We start from the raw sequence: 23,799 nt of genomic DNA on the forward strand, positions 1-23,799 counted from the left end.
AGAGAGCTTAGAGAAAGGTATGGGGCTGTAAAAGAGAGAGGTCATACTGACAGGGTGACATATTGACACTGAAAAGAAGTGGAAATGTCAAGATTGGTATTGTGGTAAGCTGAACAGTCTTAAAAGTGTATTTGCAGATGAGGTAATCCATTGTGAGCTTGCTGCTAGAACAGGATAATAAATCCCCAAATGTTTTTCATCTGAAAGGATTTGTCCGGGAAGACAAAAACTCTGTCCTCTGACATGGTTTTTATTTGAGAATGAATTGGTCTTAGTTTCTCATTGTGTACCCGTGTTGGATGTTTCGTAATCTAATTTAGAATTAAGTTCCAATGTCAAGTTAACCTTTCTGCTTAGAAGTTATGGCTAATCCCACCTCACATTGAAGAGTCAGGGATCTTGGAATAAATTGCTTTCCTTTATTTCAATCTTAGTCACAAAAGTATATAATTGCATTGTTCTTAAACTTTGCCACAGGGTTGATTGATGAAGATGCTGTCCAGAAGTATTCAGCCCTGCACATCGTCGGGATGGTGGGGTCTATCGACAACGACTTCTGTGGCACCGACATGACAATCGGGACGGACTCTGCCCTGCACAGGATCATAGAGGTGGTGGATGCAATCATGACCACCGCACAGAGGTTAGCAATAGTAGCTTTAGCAAATGTTGTTTGGGTTTTTACTTTGTCTGTAAACATATGATTCTCTCAAATGCCATCTTCTCACTCGCTCATCTCTCTTTCAGCCACCAGAGGACATTTGTGCTGGAGGTCATGGGCAGGCATTGTGGGTAAGACAGACACAGACTTTTAAACTTATTTAAAAACTGATATGCTAACACACCTTATGTGTGACCTTGTGTGTGAGTTCAGATCCGTCCTGTGGGGCCGATGGGTGCTGTTGTTTGACTTGTGTGTGCGTCTTTGTGTGTCTGTGTGTGCGTCTCCAGATACCTGGCTTTAGTGAGTGCCCTGGCGTGTGGTGCTGACTGGGTGCTGATTCCTGAGATGCCCCCTGAGGACGGCTGGGAGGAGAAGATGTGTCAGAAGCTATCTGCGGTAACGTATTAACTCAGCAATCCTTTCACCTCACAACACTTACTCACTGTAACAATTAATGCTCGTTCACTATCCAGTTCACTCTGTTTCGTCGTTGTTGTTGTTTATATTGAACAATTTAGAAATAAATGATTACTTTTAGAAGAAAATGAAGTTAGCTTAACCAAGAATGGGAACAAGTTCAGTTCAATGTCACATGAAGGTAACATTGTGATACGATCTAATCTGCAGTTATTTGGTCATGTTACGGTCATTTACCTGTGTGTTATTGTGCTGTTTTCTGTTTGGAAATAAAATGTTATGGTCCAGACTCGCTCCAGGGGTTCAAGGTTGAACATAATCATAGTGGCTGAGGGAGCCATTGACAGACATGGGAAAGCTATAACCGGTAGTGTTGTCAAGGACGTGAGTACCTTAGCGTGTTACAGGGCCAAAACCAAAAGTACGTAGGCCCAACAGTGTCAAAATAGTCCACTGGCAAACGAGCAGAGTATTATGTGTCGACACCAAGTTAGTAAATGATGTGATATTAAGGACATGTTCAAACAAAGAGATTTGTGAGCATTTTTTGGTTAATAAGCCGCCAAAAATCAACACTTGCTCTCTGGTCCATGGACAATGTTTTCACTGTCTGGCCCTCCGTCTTTTGCGAGCCCATGCCAAACCTCTGTTTTAGTTTCTGTCATGTGTCTTCCACCCCCTCCCTCATATAGAACCGGGCAGGAATGAAAAGGCTGAATATCATAATAGTAGCCGAGGGGGCAATTGATTGTAACAACAAGCCCATAACGACAGACCATGTCAAGGATGTAAGTACAGCAACTCAGACCTATAGCAGACAGCTCCTGCTAGGCCTCTATCGCTACCGTGCTGCCCTTGGTGTGGCTTCACTCGCTGACTGTGCACTCTGGTTTGAATGCTCTGACGCGCACACACACACACACACACCCTGCGGTAAGACTGCTTCCTGAGTGGGCTCAAAGTGACTTTACAGCTGATAACCTGCTTTCCCCTCTACCTTCTTAATTTGTTGTGTGACAGCTTTAGCAGATACGTTTTATTAACCTACTGTACATGTCTAGCCAGGCCTATGGAACGTGTTGTAAAAGAGGTACATTTTGTACAAAACGCATCAGTACTTCCGCTGTCAAATACACTATAAATGGAAACTAATTGAGTTGCATGGTTAATCATTTCGAAAATGAAGTCCTTTTATAATCTAGCACAATATGACACAGCATATTACCATTTCATTCTAGGCCCTCAGGAATTGAGGCAAAGCATTTAATCCAGTGTGTGCTTGAATGTCTTATTTATTTATTTGTGTCACATTTTGAAAGTCAAACCCTTTTTTTAAGCTTGGGATCTGTGCATCTTGTAAAGACCCCACAAACATGACTGGAATACGGAGGATGGGTTGCATGTGCATTGTGTTTTCCCTTTGCTCAACTCTTCAGCTTGTGGGAGTATTTTCTCCGTGTTTAGTACAAATGTGTATGTCTAGAATATATTAGGTCAAATAATATCTGATGGTTTTATTGCAGTACGTAAAGATACAACAATACTTGCTTCAGTATTTAGCCTAGTATTAGAGCTAACATTTGCATGAGTGTATCGCATGACCATTACTCCTATACCATTACTATAAGACAGACTTTAAAAGAGTGCCGCTAAAAACCACCTCAATCTAGCTAAAACATGGTTCCTGTTGTCCCAGCTTGTTGTCAGATGCCTGGGGTTTGACACCCGTGTGACAATCCTGGGCCACGTCCAGAGAGGAGGAACCCCCTCTGCCTTCGACCGTATCCTGGTAGGTATTCTGACCGTATTCTGGCCACATTCCTGGCCGTTACCCCACATCTGCAATCGTGTACTAGCCTGGTCCCAGATATGTTTGTGCTGTTTTGCCAACTCCCATGCTTGGCGTGACAAAATGACCATAAAAGCTGACAGGGCAGTACAAACAGACCCGGGACCAGGCTAGTAGTGTACAGCAGTCCCACGAGATTAATCGTGTGGAAGACATACACTCACTAGGCCTGGGGAGGAAACAACTGCTGCTTTTAGGCTAAGCACATTAACAGATTTGAGGACATGGCACATGTGTTGATCTCGGCGTACTGGTCTATCATAGAGAGTGGGAGAAATCCAGGGCTGGCAAGCTCTTCCAGTTTGCCTACATCCTCTGAAATACAACAAATGAAAAGAGGAAACAAGAGAGCATGAGGGAGAGTGAGGGAAACAGAGAGAGGGACGGCGCTAATCCCTGTGTGAGCTCAGGCAAATTTAATTTTTTTTATTTTTAATTTTACCTTTATTTAACCAGGCAAGTCAGTTAAGAACACATTCTTATTTTCAATGACGGCCTGGGAACAGTGGGTTAACTGCCTGTTCAGGGGCAGAACAACAGATTTGTACCTTGTCAGCTCGGGGGTTTGAACTCGCAACCTTCCGGTTACTAGTCCAACGCTCTAACCACTAGGCTACGCTGCCACCCCAAAGAGGAAGAGATGTCAGTATATGTTTAATGTGGTCCCGTTTGGCTCAGTTGCTAAGAGCATTACCCTAGCATTGCCAATGTCTTGAATCCCAACAGGGATCACATTCTGTACATGTACTAACATGCACTCAGTGTATTGTACATTGCTCTGGAGAAAAGTTTCTGGCTGTGGCATCTTTCCTATCTTTATTATGTGTGGCTGCGTGTTCTCTCCAGGCCAGTCGTATGGGTGTGGAGGCTGTCATTGCCCTGTTGGAGACTACAGCGAATACACCGGCCTGTGTGGTCTCTCTGTGTGGAAACCAGGCGGTGAGACTTCCTCTCATGGAGTGTGTACAGATGGTAGGTAGACAAGAGTACTGTAGCCAGGACAAGGCAGCTTGCTACTCGCGTGCACACGCACCCTCACACTCACAAACACACATGGAGGAATGAGAGAATTGCCTGATGGGAAATATAAGTGCATCAAGTGGGTGAATGATGAATGTTGTTTTGTTCTCTGAGCGAGGTGTTTTTTGGTTAATTGCTATCCAAGGCATGTGGCTGCCGGTTGCTTTCACAGAGCAGCTCTCAATGACTGCACTGCAAACCCTTCTGATCTTACCTAGATACGTACCATTAGATTGCATCGACTTGATGTCCTACTAAGGCAGGAATCGCATACACATTAGAAAAATGTATAAGTCACTCGGAATAAAAGCGTCTGCTAATTTGCATGCAAATATGAATCTGCTTTGGTTCACCAGACTCAAGAGGTGCAGAAAGCCATGGATGAGAAGAAGTTCGAAGAGGCTGTGAAGCTGCGCGGCAGGTACAGCCACGTCACCAACCACTGTAGTGGCTTTGTACAGCTACAGCCACAACCACCAGCCCAGTGTGAAATATTAGGGACAGTGACCCGTTTCTCGTGCTGATGTTAGTAGGCCTCTTGACACGTGACCTACTGGGCTACTGACACACACACACACACATACATACACAGAGAGAGCAGCAGCCAGCATGAAAGGACCTGGTCAGGCAGTAAATTAGATCACTATATTACGTCAGGGTCACCCAGTTTGGAATGATTGGAGTTCACTGAGGGACATCCTCTTCACCAGTTAGGACATTGTTTCCCCATTTACAGTATAAAAGTAGTGGGTTAATGTTGAGGAACTTGTTATTATTAGGGACAGGAGATTTTCCTGACCACCTGATCTGGCTAGGAAACACTCTGGACCCTAGTTATAACCTGAAACTACTTCCGAACCTAGAGGTGTTCCTGGTCACGGTGTCATGAATCACTCCCGGCTCCACTTATTAACAGAATGCTAGGATCAATTGAACGGGCTGTAGGGCCCTATTCTATCATTCATTTGGTCTCACTTTGTGCTAATGTGCCTAAGTGGATTTCTGTTCCTCTGTATTTGTGTAATATCTATATTGTAAGACATCTTTCCCTTTTTTTGTCTGATTGCAGGAGTTTTGAAAACAATCTGAAGACATACAAGCTCCTGGCTCACCGTAAACTAGAATCAGAACTCCCACATGTAAGTCAATCACAGGTCATGAGTCCTGCATGGTGATAGAAAGCCAACATTGTTTTATCTTTGCTCAAGTTTCCCCTCCCCATATTCCTGTAAAATCGAAACAGGAAGGATGTTTATTTTGCACACGACTTACACTCCAAGTTCATTTTCCAGTGTTGAGACTGTTTTTCATCAGTGTTGCCTCTTCTAACATTCTAATGTGTCAGCGTGGTCTATCTCTGTCTGAGCTAGCAGGGGGTATGCCTAATGACCTAGCCTTAACATGTGTGCATAGGGCCAGAAAACAATTATCTCCCTGCCCAGCTCTGTTGCCCCTTTCCCCCTTCCCAACCTAGCTCTGTTACCCCCTGCTTAAAAGTTAAATATATATATATATATTTTTTCAGTTGACAGTTTTGGTAATGGTGTATCCTGTTCCCCTTTTCCCTGCAGAGTAACTTCAACATTGCTGTGCTGAATGTTGGAGCCCCCGCAGCGGGCATGAACGCTGCTGTCCGCTCTGCCGTCAGGGTGGGCATCTCTGAGGGACACAAGATGTTCGCTGTCAACGATGGCTTCGAGGGATTCTACAAGGGACAGGTAATCATAAACAGACAAAACAAGTTGTATTCTTATGTTCTTCTAACAATTTATAACACATGTAATTTGGATTAGAAGATGCCACACAGACTCAGAGATTCACTTACAATAATGTACTCTAGATTAGATTAGCTGACAGTCTAGCTGACAGTTGAACATGTCACCTTTAGCCGTCCACTGACTCCATGGCCGTTAATGTTGAGGTGATTGATAGAGAGTACAAGCAGTAGGATAATCTGACCAGATTACTGTAAATCAATTACTTGGTCAATGATGTCACCTCCCCTCCCAGGTAAGAGCAGTACCACTCTGCACCAACAGGGGGCCACGTGACATGGCTGACGCGTAATACAAATACTTCACTGGAGTAGGCTTGTTTTGTTATTGTACCCCAGTGCTATTCGTTTATAAAAGAGGATTCATTCCAATGAAAGACCATGATGTATCTTGTAAATCTAGTTCTACTGGTCTTTCCCTACTTGTACTGAACTAGAAATTCTCAGTCTCAGCTTTAGTTGGATCTAAACTCACTGCGGTAACACGAACAGTTCAGTACATGGATTTGAAGCACCTGCCCAGTAGTCCCTAGATAGCTGTATTTGACAATAATCACTGGTGAGTTTAGAATCCCCTCGTAGGTCTCTTAGACAGCTATGCACAGGTTTCTTAGAGAGGGTTATGTGCAGCTACAGTTGAAGTCGGAAGTTTGCATGCACTAATGTTGGAGTCATTAAAACTTGTTTTTCAACCACTCCACAAATTTCTTGTTAACAAACTATAGTTTTGGCAAGTCGGTTAGGACGTCTACTTTATGCATGACACAAGTCATTTTCCCAACAATTGTTTACAGACAGATTATTTCACTTATAATTCACTGTATCACAATTCCAGTGGGTCAGAAGTTTACATACACTAAGTTGACTGTGGCTTTGAACAGCTTGCAAAATTCCAGAAAATGACATCATAGCTTTAGAAACTTCTGATAGGCTGATTGACATCATTTGAGTCAATTGGAGGTGTACCTGTGAATGCATTTCAAGGCCTTCCTTCAAACTCACTGCTTTGCTTAACATCATGGAAAAATCCAAATAAATCAGCCAAGACCTTAGAAAAAAATTGTAGACCTCCACAAGTCTGGTTCATCCTTGGGAGCAATTTCCAAACGCATGAAGGTACCATGTTTATCTTTACAAACAATAGTACGCAAGTATAAACACCATGGACCCACACAGCCGTCATACCGCTCAGGAAGGAGACAACAGCAAAGGACCTTGTGAAGATGCTGGAGGAAACAGGTACAAAAGTATCTCTATCCACAGTAAAACGAGTACTATATCGACATAACCTGAAAGGCCACTCAGCAAGGAGGAAGCCACTGCTTAAAAACCGCCATAAAAAAGCCAGACTACGGTTTGTAACTGCACATGGGGACAAAGATCGTACTTTTTGGAGAAATGTCCTCTGGTCTGATGAAGCAAAAATAGAACTGTTTGGCCATAATGTCGTTCTGTTTGGAGGAAAATGGGGGATGCTTGCAAGCTGAAGAACACCATCCCATCTGTGAAGCATGGGGGTGGCAGCATCATGATGTGGGGGTGCTTTCCTGCAGGAGGGACTGGTGCACTTCACAAAATAGATGGTATCATGACGCAGGAAAATTATGTGGATACATTGAAGCAACATCTCAAGACATCAGTCAGGAAGTTAAAGTTTGGTCGCAAATGGGTCTTCCAAATGTACAATGACCCCAAGCATACTTTGTGTGGCAAAATGGCTTAAGGACAACAAAGTCAAGGTATTGGAGTGGCCATCACAAAGCCCTGACCTCAATCCTATAGAAATTCTGTGGGCAGAACTGAAAAATTGTGTGTGAGCAAGGAGGCCTACAAACCTGACCCAGTTACACCAGCTCTGTCAGGAGGAATGGGCCAAAATTCACCCAACTTATTGTGGGAAGCTTGTGGAAGGCTACCCAAAACGTTTGACCCAAGTTAAACAATTTAAAGGCAAGTACTAATTGAGTGTATGTAAACTTCTGACTAACTGGGAATGTGATAAAATAAATAAAAGCTGAAATAAATAATTCTCTCTACTATTATTCTGACATTTCACATTCTTAAAATAAAGTGTTGATCCTAACTGACCTAAGACATCCTACCTTTTTACTAGGATTAAATGTCAGGAATTGTGAAAAACTGAGTTTAAATGTATTTGGCCTAGGCGTATGTAAACTTCCGACTTCAACTGTATGTTCTCAAGACACTCAGTGCACGTAACAACACCATACGACTGTAAAGAGATTACCAGGGGATGACATTAACTGCTGCGCTCCACTGCATTGAAATTTTAAAAATAACATTTTGAAAATGTTAAATGGAAAAGTGGTGCGTATTCATCCCCTTTGCTATGAAGCCCCTAAATAAGATCTGGTGCAAACAAGTACCTTCAGAAGTCACATAATTAGTTAAATAAAGTCCACCTGTGTTCAATCCAAGTGTCACATGATCTGTCACATGATCTCAGTATATATACACCTGTTCTGAAAGGCCCCAGAGTCTGCAACACCACTAAGCAAGGGGCACAAAAATCAAATAAAATGTATTTATATAGCCCTTCGTACATCAGCTGATATCTCAAAGTGCTGTACAGAAACCCAGCCTAAAACCCCAAACAGCAATCAATGCAGGTGTAGAAGCACGGTGGCTAGGAAAAACTCCCTAGAAAGGCCAAAACCTAGGAAGAAACCTAGAGAGGAACCAGGCTATGTGGGGTGGCCAGTCCTCTTCTGGCTGTGCCGGGTGGAGATTATAACAGAACATGGCCAAGATGTTCAAATGTTCATAAATGACCAGCATGGTCCAATAATAAAAAGGCAGAACAGTTGAAACTGGAGCAGCAGCACGGCCAGGTGGACTGGGGACAGCAAGGAGTCATCATGTCAGGTAGTCCTGAGGCATGGTCCTAGGGCTCAGGTCCTCCGAGAGAGAGAAAGAAAGAGAGAAAGAAAGAGAGAATTAGAGAGAGCACACTTAAATTCACACAGGACACCGAATAGGACAGGAAAAGTACTCCAGATATAACAAACTGACCCTAGCCCCCCGACACATAAACTACTGCAGCATAAATACTGGAGGCTGAGACAGGAGGGGTCAGGAGACACTGTGGCCCCATCCGAGGACACCCCCGGACGGTGCCAAACAGGAAGGATATAACCCCACCCACTTTGCCAAAGCATAGCCCCCACACCACTAGAGGGATATCTTCAACCACCAACTTACCATCCTGAGACAAGGCTGAGTATAGCCCACAAAGATCTCCGCCACGGCACAACCCAAGGGGGGGCGCCAACCCAGACAGGACGACCACATCAGTGACTCAACCCACTCAGGTGACGCACCCCTCCCAGGGACGGTATGAGAGAGCCCCAGTAAGTAAGCCAGTGACTCAGCCCCTGTAATAGGGTTAGAGGCAGAGAATCCCAGTGGAAAGAGGGGAACCGGCCAGGCAGAGACAGCAAGGGCAGTTCGTTGCTCCAGAGCCTTTCCGTTCACCTTCCCACTCCTGGGCCACTGAAGAGATGAGTCTTCAGTAAAGACTTCAAGGTTGAGACCGAGTTTGCGTCTCTGACATGGGTAGGCAGACCGTTCCATAAAAATGGAGCTCTACAGGAGAAAGCCCTGCCTCCTGCTGTTTGCTTAGAAATTCTAGGGACAATTAGGAGGCCTGCGTCTTGTGACCGTAGCGTACGTGTAGGTATGTACGGCAGGACCAAATCAGAGAGATAGGTAGGAGCAAGCCCATGTAATGCTTTGTAGGTTTGCAGTAAAACCTTGAAATCAGCCCTTGCTTTGACAGGAAGCCAGTGTAGGGAGGCTAGCACTGGAGTAATATGATCAAATTTTTGGGTTCTAGTCAGGATTCTAGCAGCCGTATTTAGCACTAACTGAAGTTTATTTAGTGCTTTATCCGGGTAGCCGGAAAGTAGAGCATTGCAGTAGTCTAACCTAGAAGTGACAAAAGCATGGATTAATTTTTCTGCATCATTTTTGGACAGAAAGTTTCTGATTTTTGCAATGTTACGTAGATGGAAAAAAGCTGTCCTTGAAATGGTCTTGATATGTTCTTCAAAAGAGAGATCAGGGTCCAGAGTAACGCCGAGGTCCTTCACAGTTTTATTTGAGACGACTGTACAACCATTAAGATTAATTGTCAGATTCAACAGAAGATCTCTTTGTTTCTTGGGACCTAGAACAAGCATCTCTGTTTTGTCCGAGTTTAAAAGTAGAACGTTTGCAGCCATCCACTTCCTTATGTCTGAAACACATGCTTCTAGCGAGGGCAATTTTGGGGCTTCACCATGTTTCATTGAAATGTACAGCTGTGTGTCATCCGCATAGCAGTGAAAGTTAACATTATGTTTTCGAATGACATCCCCAAGAGGTAAAATATATAGTGAAAACAATAGTGGTCCTAAAACGGAACCTTGAGGAACACCGAAATGTACAGTTGATTTGTCAGAGGACAAACCATTCACAGAGACAAACTGATATCTTTCCTACAGATAAGATCTAAACCAGGCCAGAACTTGTCCGTGTAGACCAATTTGGGTTTCCAATCTCTCCAAAAGAATGTGGTGATCGATGGGATCAAAAGCAGCACTAAGGTCTAGGAGCATGAGGACAAATGCAGAGCCTCAGTCTGATGCCATTAAAAGGTCATTTACCACCTTCACAAGTGCAGTCTCAGTGATATGATGGGGTCAAAAACCAGACTGAAGCATTTCGTATACATTGTTTGTCTTCAGGAAGGCAGTGAGTTGCTGCGTAACAGCCTTTTCTAAAAATGTTGAGAGGAATGGAAGATTCGATATAGGCCGATAGTTTTTTATATTTTCTGGGTCAAGGTTCGGCTTTTTCAAGAGAGGCTTTATTACTGCCACTTTTAGTGAGTTTAATACACATCCGGTGGACAGAGGGACGTTTATTATGTTCAACATAGGAGGGCCAAGCACAGGAAGCAGCTCTTTCAGTAGTTTACCACCAAGCAAGCGGCACCATGAAGACCAATGAGCTCTTCAAACAGGTCAGGGACAAAGTTGTGGAGAAGTACAGATCAGGGTTGGGTTGTAAAATAATATCAGAAACTTTGAACATGCCACGGACCACCATTAAATCCATTATAAAAAAAAGAAAGAATATGGCACCACAACAAACTAATAGTCCAGGCAAGGAGGGCATTAATCAGAGAGGCAACAAAGAGACCAAAGATAACCCTGAAGGAGCTGGAAAGCTCCACATCGGAGATTGGAGTATCTGTCCATAGGACCACTTGAACAGCCATCGCTTGAAGAAAAAAATAAGCAAAGATGTTTGGTGTTCGCCAAAAGGCATGTGGGAGACTCCCCAAACATATGGAAGAAGGTACTTTGTTCAGATGTTACTAAAATGTAGCTTCCCCACAGTGAAGCATGGTGGTGGCAGCATCATGCTGTGGGGATGTTTTTACTCTGCAGGGACTGGGAAACTGGTCAGACTTGACGGAATGATGGATTTTGCTAAATACAGGGAAATACTTGAGGGAAACCTGTTTGTCTTCAAGAGATTTGAGACTGGGATGGAGGTTCACCTTCCTTCAGGACAATGGCCCTAAGCATACTGATAAAGCAAGACTCAAGTGGTGTAAGGGGAAACATTTAAATGTCTTGGAATGGCCTAGTCAAAGCCCAGACCTCAATCCAATTGAGAATCTGTTGGATGACTTAAAGATTGCTGTACTCTAGCAGAACCCATCCAACTTGAAAGAGCTGGAGCAGTTTTGCCTTGAAGAATGGGCAAAAATCCCAGTGACTAGATGTGCCAAGCTTATAGAGACATACCCCAAGAGACCTGCAGCTGTAATTGCTGCAAAAGGTGGCTCTACAAAGTATTGACTTTGGGGGGGTGAATAGTTATGCACGCTCAAGTTTTCTGTTTTTTTGTCTTATTTCTAGTTTGTTTCACAAACAATAAATAGTGGTAGGCATGTTGTGTAAATCAATACAACACCTCCAAAAATCCATGTTAATTCCAGGTTGTAAGGCAACAAAATAGGAAGAATGCCAAGGGGGTGAATACTTTCGCAAGCAACTGTAAGGGCAACCAATACAAGTTACAGTAGGCTCCAATATTTTCTCAAGCATTTCGCTACATCCAGTAACACCATCTGCTAAACGTGGATGTGACCAATACAATGTGATTTGTTTTGTTTTGATTGTGTTTTTGTCCCTTCAGATAAAAGAGATCAAATGGGCAGATGTCGGAGGATGGACAGGGCAAGGTGGATCTCTGTTGGGAACAAAACGGTAAAGTCTCCATCCCAAATGCAAACTTATTTGATATAATATCACTCACTTGATTATAATATTATAATAGTTTATAATACAGCATTTAGAGAAGCTATATAATTTCTTCCATATAGCCACATTTCCCCTATCAAGGTGTTTTGGTACTTCCCTTATGTGCTGCGCTTTTCTGTACGCTTACTATACAGTCAACTCTATCCTGCCCTCTATGCTTAGTGACAATAGCGGTAGGTGGATCGTTTGTCCAGATCTGCAATAGGTTAACTAGCAGTCACATCGCATAGAAAGTCATTCAAATCTGCACAAATGTTCAATATGAATCCACAAGAAAAACATAGAAGAGTAGCTGATAGGCAGCAGAGAGGCTGGTGCGTCATTGCGCATGAAAGAATAGTAAACACATGAGACACACAGCTCAAAAAGCTCCCGTATTGATCTTGTTTAAGCCATACACATTTCATTTGATATATAACGGATGCCCCTCTTCACATTTCTCAAAATAGTAAAAAAAAAAGAAAAAAAAAAAAGTAAATTACATTTTTATGAAAGTATATATATTTTTTAACAATTCTTTGATGTGCATGCAGTTGGGGTTTGGTTATATCCCGTGAATCGAATGATGGGAATCAACATAATAAATTGTGAATCGCAAACGGTAAAAAAAAATGCTGGGGGCTGTAACTTTCCTTTTGAATTGTTGCTGTAAAACTCATTTTGTATATACTTTAAGTTGATTTAGACATTCTGTTTATCGGACATTGCAAATCGATAGATGCTAGTAGTCAGCCTGTATTGTATTTTTTTCTCTCGCTGACTGTTATACAGTGAAATCTGTTATACAGTGAAATAATTGTGTATGGGACAATATAATTATCCTACCTAGAATAGCCTACAACACTGCAATGCAATGAATATTTGTACAATTATTGTTTTGAGTACAATTCTACTCTAGGCTGTAAACTGCAGTGAAAATGTAATTTGAATAATGGCACAAAAGCCCTGTTATTTAAATGTTTACTTCCATTAATTCCATTTGGAACAGTTGTGGGTCTACTCTCAACAGATTATACAGTCCAGAAAGGCACAGTACAGGACAATCGGTCTGTATTTTTACTTCTGATATGGATGCGCTGTCTGTTGCCCATCATCATTCTTCCAAGTTGTCCTTCGGCCTCATAGGCCTATCTATGCGCACCGCAGGCCCAGTTATTCAGGAAAGCTTAACAAGCGTTCTGCTTCCTTTCCGATCCGAGCGGCTGTTCCTCGACCTAGAACCTAATGTTTCAATATAAAATATTTGTCATTTAAAGCTGCAATATGTAACTTTTTTTGGGCGAACCGACCAAATTCACATAGAAATATGAGTTATATATATATGTCATTTGCATTGAAAGCAATTCTAAGAAGCGCTAGATATGTTCAATGTGCGCTATTTCTATGCCTCCCGTGTTTAACTTTAGTTTGTGTTTTTTTTTCCTTTGTACACCAGCTTCAAACAGCCGGAAACACAATTTGTTTGCGTTATGGAAAATATATTTCACAGCAGTTTAGATGGTACAATGATTTTCTACACTATACTTACTTGTTTTGTCACAAACTGAAATTAGACAAACTATTACAATTTTAGCAACCAGGAAACGGCTGAGCGATTTCTGCATAGTACATCTTTAACTTTTAAAATGTATGACCTTTTTTTTTGTGTGGCATAAACGCAACCAGTCATAATGTTTCAAGCTGATGAGGCTACTTCAAAAGTCTCCTGTAGACTACCGGCACACATTCGACTCCATTCTAATATCATTTCAGCATCCAAACTCCACTCCGGGCCATTCGGTGAATGGAAAGAAACATCTGTCACAAAACACCAGAAAGTTTAATAACATTCAGAGTTTGCCAAGCCTTTGATACTGAGTAGAGAGGTATGTATTTTCTGTAAGTCGAGATTGTCATACTGCATTTGATTGTGGTGTTGAAAATACAAACCGTGATGAAGCGCTCGGAGTCGGTAATCGGTATGCAGTTATGCGTTGCTTATTGGTTGTGTGTGGTGCATTGGCACAGAAACCCGCTGGTGGAAAATCATTGCATTTATTTTATATAATTATAAATATAGCATCAAAATGTAGAAAAACGGATTCCCCCTAGCTGATTATTGTCTGCAGCCGGCTCTGATCGTAGTGTAATGAGACGGGCAGGAAATGTGAACTCGACTGTGGTGGTCAGTGAACCCTCGACCTTCTGGCTCGTAGCCCAGGGTGGCATCGACTGTGCCTCAAAACCATGCTGAAGTGCAATTATTTTTTACAGTACACAGGTAGGGTCTCCTCCCCACCCCACACACTAAATGTAAAACTGTCTAACTCTTCTGTTGCTTTATCCTATTTTCTTTTTTCAGAACTCTCCCTGCAAAGCATGTTGAAAAAATTGCTGAGCAGATGCGAGCACATAACATAAATGCATTGTTAGTTATCGGAGGATTCGAGGTATGTTGACGCCTGTTGTTTTTGCTATATAGTAGATATTATTATTTCATGAATTTCGAGCTTTGTGTTAGATTAGATTTTTTACACATTTTTCATGTATTTTACAATATATACAGTACCAGTCAAACGTTTGGACACACCTACTCATTCAAGAGTTTCTTTATTTGCATTATTTTCTACATTGTAGAATAATCGTGAAGACATAAAAACTATGAAATAACACATATGGAATCATGTAGTAACCAAAAAAGTGTTAAACAAATCAAAATATATTTTAAATTTGAGATTCTTCAAAGTAGCCACCCTTTGCCTTGATAACAGCTTTGCATACTCTTGGCATTCTCTCAAGCAGCTTCATGAGGTAGTCACCAGGAATGCGTTTCAATTAACCGATGTGCCTTGTTAAAAGTCAATTTGTGGAATTTCTTTCCTTAATGCGTTTGAGCCAATCAGTTGTGTTGTGACAAGGTAGGGGTGGTATACAGAAGATAGCCCTATTTGGTTAAAGACCAAGTCCATACTATGGAAAGAACTGCTCAAATAAGCAAAGAGAAATGACAGTCCATCGTTACTTTAAGACATCAAGGTCAGTCAATCCGGAAAATTTCAAGAACTTTTAAAGTTTCTTCAAGTGCAGTTGCAAAAACCACCAAGCGCTATGAGGAAACTGGCTCTCATGAGGACCGCCATAGGAAAGGAAGACCCAGAGTTACCTCTGCTGCAGAGGGAAAGTTTATTAGAGTTACTTGACATGCACCTCAGATTACAGCCCAAATAAATGCTTCACAGAGTTTAAGTAACAGACACATCTCAGCATCAACTGTTCAGAGGAGACTGCGTGAATCAGGCTTTCATGGTCGAATTGCTGCAAAGAAACCACTACTAAAGGACACCAACAAGAAGAAGAGACATGCTTGGGCCAAGAAACACAAGCAATTGACATTAGACCAGTGGAATTCTGTCCTTTGGTCTGATGAATCCAAATTGGAGATTTTTGGTTCCAGCCGCAGTGTCTTTGTGAGACGCAGAGTAGGTGAACGGATGATCTCCACATGTGTGGTTCCCACCGTGAAGCATGGAGGAGGAGGTGTGATGGTGTGGGGGATTTATTTAGAAATCAAGGCACACTTAACCAGCATTGCTACCACAGCATTCTGTAGCGATATGCCATCCCATCTGGTTATCCCATCTGGTTTGCGCTATCATTTGTATTTCAACAGGACAATGACCCAACACACCTCCAGGCTGTGTAAGGGCTATTTGACCAAGAATGAGAGAGATATGGATTGCTGCATCAGATTACTTGGCCTCCACAATCACCTGACCTAAACCCAATTGAGATGGTTTGGGATAAATTGGGCCATAGAGTGAAGGAAAAGCAGCCAACAAGTGCTCAGCATATGTGGGACCTACTTCAAGACTGCAGGAAAAGCATTCCTCGTGAAGCTGATTGAGAGAATGCCAAGGGTGTGCAAAGCTGTCATCAATACAAAGGGTGACTACTTTGAAAAATATTAAATATATTTAGATTTTTTTGGTTACTACATGATTCCATATGTGTTATTTCATAGTTTTGATGTCTTCACTATTCTACAACGATGTAGAAAATACTAAAAAAAATCAAGAAAAACCCTTGAATGAGTAGGTGTGTCCAAACTTTCGACTGGTACTCTGTATTTGTAATTAAATTCATGATTCAAATGAATCATTCACATGTATTATACTGTAGATGTAAAGGATTAATATGTATATATAACTAATATATAACTTTGTAATGTTTATTGTGTGAGTTCATCATAGAAAACATTGTTATGTTGATTTTGCCAACCCTTTCCATCAATCTGCTTCTTTGTAGCGTTGGCTCGTACCCACCTGCTTTAATGCATAGCCATGCACATTATTTGGTACTTGTTGTTGCATCAAGTGCATAAGTAAATTAATAATCAGTTCAATTTAAGAATTCGAAAAAAACAGTTGGTTCATTGTTCCGTTTTTGATTTCAGTTCAAAACCTAGAATAGATCCTTTAGTTGAGGCATTCAAAACATTCAAATGAATAGTGAACCAACGGTCTGAAACTTAAAAGATAAGTGATAATTTGGTCCCACTGGAAAACACAGAATGCACATTAAGTCACACGTCATTTCACGCACACCTGTGCACTAGGCTCACCAGCTTTCTATATATGTGTATGTAAGAGTGTGTTCAATTGAGTTTGTGTGTGTGTGCCTGTGCGCGTGTATGCACACATGTGTAGGAACACTGTGTGTGTGTATGTCTGGAGTGGTACCTGTCTGTTTCACGCTGCTGTCCGTTGTGATAGACTTGGCTCTCCCTTGGCATCCTTTCATGTCTCCTCCTCCCTGACTGTCAGTCTGCTTTATCAGCACCATCTCGTAACTAAAACCCCTGGCTCTGGCTCTGCCCTGCAGGCCTACCTGGGACTCATGGAATTGTTAGAAGCCCGTGGGAAATATGACGAGTTCTGTGTGCCCATGGTCATGGTGCCAGCCACTGTCTCCAACAATGTGCCGGGTTCAGACCTCAGCATTGGCGCTGACACAGCTCTGAACGCCATCACTGATGTAAGCGAGGCTGGGAAAAAAAGAGATAGCCACACCTACTTCCTGGTAGGCTCAGCCAATCACATAAAGGGGCAACGCTGACCTGGACCAACCCCCTCGGCCTTCCATTTACCAGCATCAGCCAATCAGCTATCACGATCAGCTATTTGCATTGATACAGTTGACAGGGCAAAAGGTTTTGGACCTGAATAGGAAAATGTTTTATTTTATCTACTGTACTAAATTTGACTAAATGTAACAATTGATTCAATAACACCGTTTCTGAAATTAACAACCATGCAGTGAATGTTGGCTAAATATTTCCCTCAGTTTATAACTAACAGATAAGCATTCATTACACATAGTTTGAATTTGAATTAACATTATTGATCCCCAGAGGGGAAATTGGATGGCTGGTAAACCAAAGCCGAGTTGTCCCTAGCACTCCCAGGTAAGTGCGTAATGACATGGAGGCATGCTTTGACCGTACCTATGTGTCGTGGTGCCACCATGTTTGCTCCAGCCTGCCCCTTGACTGTGTGTGTACCTACCTCATTAACAAAGACCGATGGTCAACAACGTTCAGGCTTTACACTGCTTAGTGTTTAATAGAATGCTCTTTTACCCTCTAAAAGGCACAAACTAACATGCTGTAGTTGTTAGGTTGTGGTAGCTAAGTAGTTAGTAGCTGTTGAAGCTCTCACATTGATACTACGTGTGTGCTATTGCTAGGTTTGCATAAAACATTTTTTTAGAACGATCCCTTAGTAAGTGTTTTGTGTAAAGATTACAGCAAAATGGTGAACAGTTCTTCTTTTTTTTTTGCACACGGTTAAATACTTTAGTGATTATTCATCCGCCAGAACATGTCCAGTTCGTTTCATTTTTTACAAAGAGTTACTGTACAAGAGTCCGATTTTTAAAGGATTGTATACAGCAGTTAGGCACAACATCACAACGTTGTTGTATGCAGTCCAAACAGCATGTTGTGAAACGACAAGGCAGAGGTCCAGTCTGGGCTACAAGTTGACCGACATCTCTTCCTCCTTCATCTCCGTCCCCCCCTCTGTCATCATCCTCATCCTCTGTTTGTGGACTTGACCCGTGCTTGTCCTGCCACCTGTGTGCCCCGCCTCCAGCCACCGTTTCTATTGGCTGAGGTACTGTAGGCAGTGTCACCAGCTGCATTGAGCTGCGAAACCCAAACAGACCTCTCTCTGCCTCTCCATCAGATGAATCCCTTCGTTTTTCAACCCTCCAACCTCTCCACCCCCTCCTCTCACCTCCCTACCTCTTCTCCCAGCTCCTTACCGTAGCCTTTTCCTCCATCCTTCCCTCTCTCTTCCCTCCCTCCGTTCCCCACCCTCCCCCTCTCTGCCAATGGGAAGCCATAGCTGCTATCACACGGAAAGAGCCCGGAATAGCAGGGTACACTCGATCAGTGTCTCCGAGAGGTGTGTTCGACCGTCTCTCAGTCAGAAGTCTCCCCCTGGTTGTCTAATGCGTGTTGTACTACTGCCTACTGCTTCAGGCGCTTGAGTGTCTTCTGCAGCTGTATGAGGCTCGGTCCAGCTATGAGGAGTTTTGCATCCCCATGTGTATGCTGCCTGCCACCATTAGTAACAATGTGCCTGGCACTGACCTTAGTATTGGGGCAGACACAGCCCTCAATTCCATCGTGGAGGTAAGGGACAAACCCCCGCTAAGATCACACTACTTTGATGTCTTATCGATTGAAATCTCTCTTCTAGATGTTTTACCTCTGTTACAAAATATCACAACATTTAGATGTGCAATGTTTAGACAGTATCACACACTGCATGTAATGTAACATGTTTACCACTAAACGGTATATACGTTTTTAGCCTTCTGCAGGTCTCCAGTCTTTTGGTGAATAGAACATTTTAGAACGAACGGGCCTATGTGTGCTTAGTATAGCAAGCAAGCCGTGTCGTGGTATCATAACCACTCAATGACCTGCGGCAGTATCAGAATGCTTTATGGTTGTCTGCTATGAGTAGGGCGGAGTAACGCTATGATGAGGGATGTACTATCACGAAGCCTGGGTTGACTTATTCACTTCAGATGTGTGTCGTGAACAATCCAGGAATTCTCAACTTATTATGTATGAACAGAATGAGAAAGAAAACGAGTTCACATGTTTTTAGCACCTTCTGTTGTGGCAGTAGTCTGCCTGGAATGGAGTGTTTGTTCACTTGATCTCCCAACTAATGCTGTCGGCGTCTGTCTAACTCTGCGAGTGTGTTTGTGTGTGTCAGACATGCGACCGCATCAAGCAGTCTGCCAGCGGGACCAAGCGGCGTGTGTTCATCATTGAGACCATGGGAGGGTACTGTGGGTACCTGGCCAGTGTCGGGGGGTTGGCTGCTGGGGCGGACGCTGCCTACATCTACGAAGAACCCTTTGACATCAGGGACCTTCAGGTGAGACAAACGCACACTTAAACAAACAGGAATATATGTGCAAGTTAATTCAGAAAAACCTCTCCCAAACCTTCAACTTGAACCCTCATAGCAGTCTCATAACCATGACATACTGTAAATGGAATATGTCCTAAGCAGTTATAACAGCTAACCTCAGGTTATGACCATCTGCCTTTGCAGAGACTGTTGTTTAGGTAAGATACTCAAGTTGCTCTATTTGGCTAGCAGTGCAGTATTATAGTAGAGCATGTGTAAGTGGAACAGAATGGATTTGTGCCCAATATAGATCAATGTTTTTAAAGTGCAGTTATGCTTTTTGCTGGTCAAGAGAAGGAACACTGACTCGTAGCATGTTTTGTTTCAGTCCAACGTTGAGCATCTGACAGAGAAGATGAAGGGAGCCATTCAAAGAGGATTGGTCCTCAGGTAACGCAGTGCACTAACTCACTGGATTTGTCCCAATATCTCCTTTTCGGTGAAGGCAAGAGAAAAGTGTACACTTTGGGAGAAAGGAGAGATAATTGGGACGTATCCACTCACTCACCGTCTCATTCAATCCCTCTCTCCCTCACTCACTCCCTCACTCACTCCCTCACTCACTCCCTCACTCACTCCCTCACTCACTCCCTCACTCACTCCCTCACTCACTCACTCCCTCACTCACTCACTCCCTCACTCACTCCCTCATTCTCATTTTGGTGTGGCAGAAATGAGAACAGCAACGAGAACTACACGACAGACTTCATCTACCAGCTGTACTCTGAGGAAGGGAGAGGAGTGTTCGACTGCAGGAAGAATGTACTAGGACACATGCAGCAGGTAGGTAACCGTAGAATACTCTGTGGTTGCGTCCAAAACAGATCCCTATTTCCTATATTGTCCACTACTTTTGAGAAGAGGAGAATATAGTGACAGCTGTTGTGATTGTTTTGAAAGGGAGGGGCACCATCTCCTTTCGACCGCAACTTTGGGACAAAGATCTCGGCCAAAGCCATGCTATGGCTCACCAAGAAAATGAACGAGACCTTCAGACAAGGTACAGTAGTAAAGACTGTAGTTATGCCAGTAGATTCCTAGTGTCCTCAGAGAAGATTGTGATCGTGATGCAGCACCTTTACCTGGATCTGTCATGGAGTCCTTCAATAACTTTTTGGGTGTTTTCGGTAGTTTTGTTCACAATGCATCCATCACAAAGCAGATTTCAAATTCCCTCCGGGTTCATTAGCGTATTTGTTATTTAATATAATGTGTAAGGACTATGTTGGACACTTTGCATGATGAAATTGCAAGTAACTATTCCATAATAAATGTGACAATTGCACTTATACTGCACTATAAGTGCATACCACATGTAAAAATTTAAAAAATTACTTATTTACTAAGTAAATAAATAGTAAAATAAGTACTATACTAGTTTCGTGATTAAGGCTAACGTTAAAACATTACATTCTTCTTTGTCTTTTGTCTATTTGTTGTGCACATGGATGACATAAGATGAAGGTAAATTACTTAATTAATTGACTCTGGCTCCATGACCATCTATTTCATTAGATCTAGTTCCATGTCCCTTTACCCATCATGCCCTTGTAGTGTTACATGTCTCAAATAGAGTTTAGTTGGTGTTTGTAGCAGTTGGAGGTTCTGTTAAAAAAAACTAGAGCAGGTATTATATTTTGATATAATTTCTGGAACTGTGTATTTTTCTTTGGTTTGCTCTTATTCAGCACACTGTTGCAAGACTCCTAGATGTTTCCTTCTGTCAAACCTAAATTAGAACAGTATTCCCCTTTCCCATTCAAACATTATCCTAGATCCATGTAGACAGTATAGTGACATTCCAATTGTAGGAAGTTGACTTAACAACCATTACCATAATAATGTACTGGAAACTTGGACCATAACCGTGAAGTGGCATATAAACCATGGATGAGTGTGTGACTGCTGACTGTTGTTTTGTAGGGAGAGTGTTTGCCAACACAGAAGACACGTGCTGTCTGTTGGGGATGCGTCGCAGGGCCCTGGTCTTCCAGCCCGTCGTACAGCTGAAGGATGAAACTGACTTTGTGTAGGTCACTTTACCTCTGACAGCTTTTGTCACTGTACAGCACCCCCTGACAGTAACACCTACACCTTAAGTCCTACAAACCTGACTCAGTTACACCAGCTCTGTCAGGAGAAATGGGCCAAAATTCACCCAACTTATTGTGGGAAGCTTGTGGAAGGCTACCCAAAACGTTTGACCCAAGTTAAACAATTTCATGGCAATGCTACCAAATACTAATTGAGTGCATGTAAACTTCTGACCCACTGGGAATGTGATGAAAGAAATAAAAGCTGAAATAAATAATTCTATCTACTATTATTCTGACATTTCACATTCTTACAATAAAGTGTTGATCCTAACTGACCTAAGACAGGGATTTTTTACTGGGATTAAATGTCAGGAATTGTGAAAAACTTGAGTTTAAATGTATTTGGCTAAGGTGTATGTAAACTTCCGACTTCAACTGTACAATCTCTCCCTCTCTGTCTGTCCCCCTGCAGCCACAGGATCCCTAAGGAACAGTGGTGGCTGAAGCTCCGCCCCCTGATGAAGATCCTGGCCAAGTACAAGACCAGCTATGACGTATCTGACTCTGGCCAGCTGGAGCACGTGGTCCGCAACATCCAGCCCAAGGAGTCGGACCCCTCCGGGGCCATGTGAGCATCTGTTGTCATAGGTCTGTCTGATTGTCCCCTTTAGAACAGGGGGCTGTCTGCGTAAAAGAGTACCAACTAGCAACAATCAATAGCAGCGTAAAAGTCCTCTGTTGGTCAGTTATCAGTCACTTTGTTTATTTTTCTGTCTGTCTTTCATTCGTCCCCATTGTATAAGTCCCTCCTGTTTTTGTTTTATTTACAAACCGGCGTATACAGTAGGACTAGGAATGTCTATCTGTCACCATTGAGAGCTCTCCAGCCTAACTCCAGTGCTTCTGTCTGTTTTCACACTGACCCGCCTGCTCCAACAACCCATACCCCCTCAGACCACTGGCAATTTCTATTTCTATGCGACAACTCAGTCGTCATGTCTGTCCCCTGCCCTTGTCAGTCACTGTGGCTGTGTTGTCAATCAGTGACCCTTTGTGTTGAACTGTACTTTCTCCTTCCTCCTGTCACACCCTGATGTCTGTTCCCAAGACTAACCCGTCTGAGAATAGGTAACACCATACGGTAGATCTGCCAGTGTGAAGTTACTGGCCATATTTACGTACCTGTAAGACTGATTGAAATACAATGCTGATATTGGCTGTGAGTTTCACATCACAAATGTTTTGTTTTTGTTTTAACTTCATGTTAATTTGCTTGAAACATGGATATATTATACAACTACTATTTAGACACTACTTAAAAGTAGGAGTCAAATGTAATGCACCATTAATTTTAAATGTGTAAGGCCAATATTCCCCACACAATAAACATTATTAAACATGGAAATACAAAGGAACTGAAGTCGTTGCATTTGTTGTATTAATGGTCACATACTTGTGTATTTACTCAAACATACTAAAAAGTCATTTTAAAAGCCTTATGCAATGGGTTTCATTATACCTTCCTGGGCCTGTATTAATATAGTATCTCAGAGTAGGAGTGCTGATCTAGGATCAGGTTCTCCTTGTTCATGTAATCTATTCATTACTATCTGAAAGACAAAACTGATCCTAGATTAGAACTCCTACTCTGAGACTCTTTATGAATAAGGCACTGATGATGAATCGATAAGATCCCATATGCATTAGATGCGTCATTGGGTTCATTGGTTTTATTTTCTTTGCCACCTGATGGCAGCAAAGTACTGTCTCTGTTCACTATAACATTACCTGCAGTGTAGCCGAGGCTACATTTTCCAACTAGGCGTTTTCCAACAAGCTCCCTACAATTTCTACCTATTCCATTCAGAACCATTTCAGAGCATGGGCTCTTGTAAAAAATATATATATATATATATATATATATATATTTTTTTTTTAAAAAGACATGAAAGCGTGTGCCTGAATTTATATGTCTACATAGCCACCATAATAATGAATTTATCTTTTAATTTAAAGGGAATTTCAATTTCCCTGAGGTGTATTAAATGTGTATACATGTAATAGGGTAATTTTTTTCACACCTAAATGGATTTGCTTTGCTAATCATAAGCAGTTATGTGAGCGTGTATACAGAGGGCTAAGACCACTGCAAAGTGACAGTCAGCAACACGAAATATGAATTCTACTCATAAAAGTTACCCATAACCACCATCTTTATTCCCTTGGGAA

At 42.3% G+C, this 23,799-nt stretch overlaps 1 protein-coding gene across 6 annotated transcripts in view; it reads left to right on the top strand.

Annotated features, from left to right (window-relative positions):
• Window positions 1-22,985, top strand: part of pfkpa (phosphofructokinase, platelet a) — a 32,863-nt gene extending 9,878 nt beyond the window's left edge. Inside the window, exons 5-23 of one of the 6 annotated variants that reach the window (XM_024374708.2) lie at window positions 478-643; window positions 748-792; window positions 952-1,060; window positions 1,370-1,465; window positions 2,778-2,870; window positions 3,777-3,902; window positions 4,307-4,371; window positions 5,020-5,089; window positions 5,522-5,668; window positions 11,938-12,008; window positions 14,404-14,491; window positions 18,586-18,738; window positions 19,334-19,498; window positions 19,863-19,924; window positions 20,206-20,317; window positions 20,435-20,534; window positions 20,993-20,998; window positions 21,458-21,563; window positions 22,043-22,985. In XM_024374708.2, the coding sequence (XP_024230476.1) occupies window positions 478-643; window positions 748-792; window positions 952-1,060; window positions 1,370-1,465; window positions 2,778-2,870; window positions 3,777-3,902; window positions 4,307-4,371; window positions 5,020-5,089; window positions 5,522-5,668; window positions 11,938-12,008; window positions 14,404-14,491; window positions 18,586-18,738; window positions 19,334-19,498; window positions 19,863-19,924; window positions 20,206-20,317; window positions 20,435-20,534; window positions 20,993-20,998; window positions 21,458-21,563; window positions 22,043-22,202 (1,940 nt within the window). In that variant the 3' untranslated portion in view covers window positions 22,203-22,985. Of the gene's footprint in view, window positions 1-477; window positions 644-747; window positions 793-951; window positions 1,061-1,369; window positions 1,466-1,773; window positions 1,870-2,777; window positions 2,871-3,776; window positions 3,903-4,306; window positions 4,372-5,019; window positions 5,090-5,521; window positions 5,669-11,937; window positions 12,009-14,403; window positions 14,492-16,922; window positions 17,076-18,585; window positions 18,739-19,333; window positions 19,499-19,862; window positions 19,925-20,205; window positions 20,318-20,434; window positions 20,535-20,992; window positions 20,999-21,457; window positions 21,564-22,042 lie in introns of all 6 variants that reach the window. The other 5 variants (XM_024374711.2, XM_024374714.2, XM_024374715.2 and 2 more) reach the window with 5 other exon arrangements.
• The last annotated feature ends 814 nt before the right edge of the window (window positions 22,986-23,799 follow it).

This window comes from Oncorhynchus tshawytscha, linkage group LG16 (assembly GCF_018296145.1).
Source record: "Oncorhynchus tshawytscha isolate Ot180627B linkage group LG16, Otsh_v2.0, whole genome shotgun sequence".
NCBI classification, from domain to species: Eukaryota; Metazoa; Chordata; class Actinopteri; order Salmoniformes; family Salmonidae; genus Oncorhynchus; species Oncorhynchus tshawytscha.